The sequence below is a fragment of the Cucurbita moschata genome, unplaced genomic scaffold (assembly GCF_002738365.1).
Source record: "Cucurbita moschata cultivar Rifu unplaced genomic scaffold, Cmos_1.0 Cmo_Scf00003, whole genome shotgun sequence".
NCBI classification, from domain to species: domain Eukaryota; kingdom Viridiplantae; phylum Streptophyta; class Magnoliopsida; order Cucurbitales; family Cucurbitaceae; genus Cucurbita; species Cucurbita moschata.
The window spans coordinates 3,170,374-3,173,792 of NW_019268519.1; the positions used below are offsets into that span (position 1 = coordinate 3,170,374).

The 3,419-nt window shown below is 39.3% G+C and overlaps 2 protein-coding genes across 2 annotated transcripts in view; one reads left to right on the forward strand and one right to left on the reverse strand.

Moving 5' to 3' along the window:
- Nucleotides 1–352, reverse strand: part of LOC111441178 — a 5,478-nt gene extending 5,126 nt beyond the window's left edge. The window contains exon 1 of the mRNA XM_023078139.1: nt 25–352. The gene's annotated coding sequence lies outside the window, so the exon portion shown is untranslated. The remainder of the gene's footprint in view (nt 1–24) is intronic.
- A 1,238-nt stretch (nt 353–1,590) lies between these two features.
- On the forward strand, nt 1,591–2,655 carry LOC111441235 (mitochondrial import inner membrane translocase subunit TIM17-2-like). Its single transcript, XM_023078228.1, has one exon. The coding sequence runs from the start codon at nt 1,741–1,743 to the stop codon at nt 2,413–2,415; it is 675 nt and encodes a 224-aa protein (XP_022933996.1). The 5' UTR covers nt 1,591–1,740; the 3' UTR covers nt 2,416–2,655.
- Nucleotides 2,656–3,419: the final 764 nt, after the last annotated feature.

Genomic DNA, 3,419 nt, shown 5'->3' on the forward strand with positions numbered 1-3,419 from the left:
AAAAAAAAAAAAAAAAAAAAAAATGAGGGGGAAAAGAGCAATGGAAAGGCAACGAAGAAAAGAAACCCTAGAAAGGGACGAAAGGGCGCATCCCTTTCTCCGCCCTGCCGAAATAATGAGATCTGAATGCACAAAAATCGTGGAATTGGAAGGAAAAACAGAGGAAAATGGAGAAGAGAAGAAGGGGGAAAGAAGTAAAGGAAGAGTCTTTATGAATTTATAGTGGGAAGAAGGGGGGCGGGCCTCAATTGACGCAAACAACATCCACAATTATAACTCTAGTGTGTAATGTTGTGGAGCAGAGATTGAGGCACAAAGCTTAAAACCAGAGACGAGGGAGAGACCGTTACCCATGCCCAACCTTACCTTAATTAATTCAAACTCATAACATTACTCCTTTTATCTTACTTCATTTATTTAATTAATCCCTTTTATGTCTCAATCAAATTATTCCATCTCATCTCCCACCATGCTCCTGTCACTTAGAATTTTGTTAACGAATAAATTCTCATTTTTAAAATGTACCAGATTAGATGTTTGAATCCACCCTGTCAACAACGTGATGTTTTGTTAGTGAATAAATTCTCATGTGTTTAAATGTATGAGATGAGATGTTCGAATCAATCAATCCACCCGTGTTTAAATGAAAAATCTATTATAATGATTAGAAAATAAAAAATAACTGTTTTTTAAAAAAATAAATTTCCCTCTCAATGAGGAAATTTGAAAGGAAAACAAACTCATAAAACTAAAATGGTTTGGAGGAATTGGGTAAAATAAGAACAACGGGACAAGAAGAAGAATAAGTTGGGGGATACATCCAGGGAAGAAATGAGTTGTCCATGGGCCATCTCCAACTTTGTTTCCTTTTATGAATGATAAACATGGGGAAGGGGGCGCGACAGCTCACGTCCAACGAATGAATTCAAAATCTAGTTTTGTGGCTCACCATTCTTGTTCCCGGTTCCTCTCTCTAACTGATGGTTTGGACTTTGTGTTATAAATGATATCAGAGTTAAGTAAGAGGGGACTTGCCAACAAGACGTTACACCCAAATAAGTGGATTGTGAGATCTCAGGAGAGGGAAATGAAACATTTTTACAAAGGTGTAGAAACGTATTTAAATCGTGAGGCTAATGTCGATACATAGCAAGCCAAAGCAGACAACATCGACTAACCGTGGGTTTGAGGTGTTACATAGAAATTCTATTATTTATTAATAAAAATTTGAAAAGTAATAATCTTATTTTTGTTTTTGGATTTGATCGAGAATTTTAATATTTTCTATAAAAAAAAAAATCATGATAGAAAAGTGAAGGAAAATAAATACACTTTTTCAAAATAAAAATAAATAAATAACTAAATAGTTACAGAAAATGAGGCCTAAATTTATTCACATTGTGTGCTAATTGATTTTTTAAAACTTATAAAAAAGAAAATTATTCATATTTAGTGAGAGAATTGAAAATGCAAGCATTGGGTAGATTCGACGGTAAAATAAAATAGAAAAAGTCAGATTTATAAAATAATAATAATAAATTAATATTAAGTAATTTTTTAGGGCAAACCCATTCTATTCCGACCCGAACAGTATAGACTTCTGTAGCAATTAGCATTAACCAAGGGCGAAGAAAACCTATTCGCAATATTCAGCCGACTTTTTTCTCTGCGTAGCTACGCCCACAGGAACGCCAGAAGGAAGGGCTTGATCGATCAATATAACCCTCCGATCAAGCTTCCATGGGAACGCCGGAGACTTCTCGGGAGCCTTGTCCAGATCGGATCCTCGATGACATCGGTGGCGCCTTTGGTATGGGCGCCGTTGGTGGCTCGGCCTTCCACTTTCTCAAAGGCGTCTACAGTTCTCCTAAAGGATCTCGCCTCCTCGGCGGTTCTCAAGCCGTCCAAATGAACGCGCCTCGTATTGGCGGTAGCTTTGCTGTATGGGGCGGCTTGTTCTCCACATTTGATTGCTCCATGGTTTACCTCCGGCAGAAGGAAGATCCGTGGAACTCGATCATAGCCGGTGCCGCTACTGGCGGTTTCCTCCAGATGCGTCAGGGTGTCGGCGCCTCCGCTCGATCGGCTGTGTTCGGCGGTGTTCTGTTGGCTCTGATCGAGGGGGCCGGGATCATGCTGAATAAGGTTCTTAGTCAACCGCAGAACGCTCCTATTATGATCGACGATGCCGGTGCTATGGGCGGCGTTCCTGGTTATCCTATGGAACAGATTCCGGGCCTAACGCCGCCGCAGACTCTTCCTCAGGAGGCTGCGGGTGCGGGCTCGGGATCGTGGTTCGGAGGATGGTTCAATGGCGGACAGAAAAAGGATTCAGAAGCAACTCGTGGAGAGAGCGAAACGAAGATTTTGGAGAGCTTTGATTCGCCGCCGGTGCCGAATTTCGAATACAAGTAAATATTCCTTTTTCTTTTTCTAAGATTTGGTTTGTTAGGGGAAGTGCACTAGAATTGAAATTCTATATTCACCGCGAATTGAAATTGAAATTGAAATTGAAATTGCAGTGGCAAATGTTTTTTCATTGTTTTTTGTTCTGGAACAGTTAGTCAGTCTGTAACGATGACATTGTAGAACAATATTCTATCAATTTGAACACCATTTACCAAGTTAACTTGGGAAATGGCAAGGAATTCTGAAGCCTGGTTTAGGAATTGTCATGAATTTTCCCCCTTCTGAAAAATATTGAATGACCCAAAAGACTAAACATGGATTTTCACCTGTTCACAGAGCTGCACACCATCAGACACGAAATCGTCTGCGAAATGAAACTATAAACATGAACTCTTTGTGAATAGTATCTGAAACATCTTTGTGCTCAAACAGTCCATAACAGCTGGTGCAGCCCATCCCTATTCAAAACACAACCCATCAAAGCCTCAATGAACCATTGAACTAACTGATCTTAAAGTAGTGGCTAAATTATAGAACATGTCCTAACTTTGGATCTTGGATCAAAAATGGGCTTGAACTTTGAAAACTTGCATTAACCCCACATGGTAATTGAAAAATCTAAGGCAATGTACATGGATATGGTTCTTTCAAAGGAGAATGAAATGACGATGTTTGGGTTAGCGTCTTCATTTTGGGGTTAGCATTAGAGCTAAAAGGTTAAAATTAAGTTAGGTTAAGATTGAAGAAGAAGACAACGGTTGACTAACGTTTTGTTGGAAAAGGACGGCCCCTTCCATTCCTTTTGTTGCTGTCCCACCCTTCATTCGTTTTGTCGGTGTTCATTTATTTGGTTGTTGGCGTTGTTGTAAGACTAAGGCTAAGCTGCTGTAAACCTTGGGCTGCTCCATTTTCGATCCAACTTTTTGGTACGTTTTGTTTATGTGTCTAGTTTTTTTCTTCTTTCCCTACAATGTTTGTTGTTTTTTTTTTTTTTTTTTTTTTTTCCCCTT

What these genes read in the sequence shown, in the direction of transcription:
- LOC111441235 (XM_023078228.1), top strand. Translation starts at nt 1,741, where the DNA reads ATGGGAACGCCGGAGACTTCTCGGGAGCCTTGTCCAGATCGGATCCTC.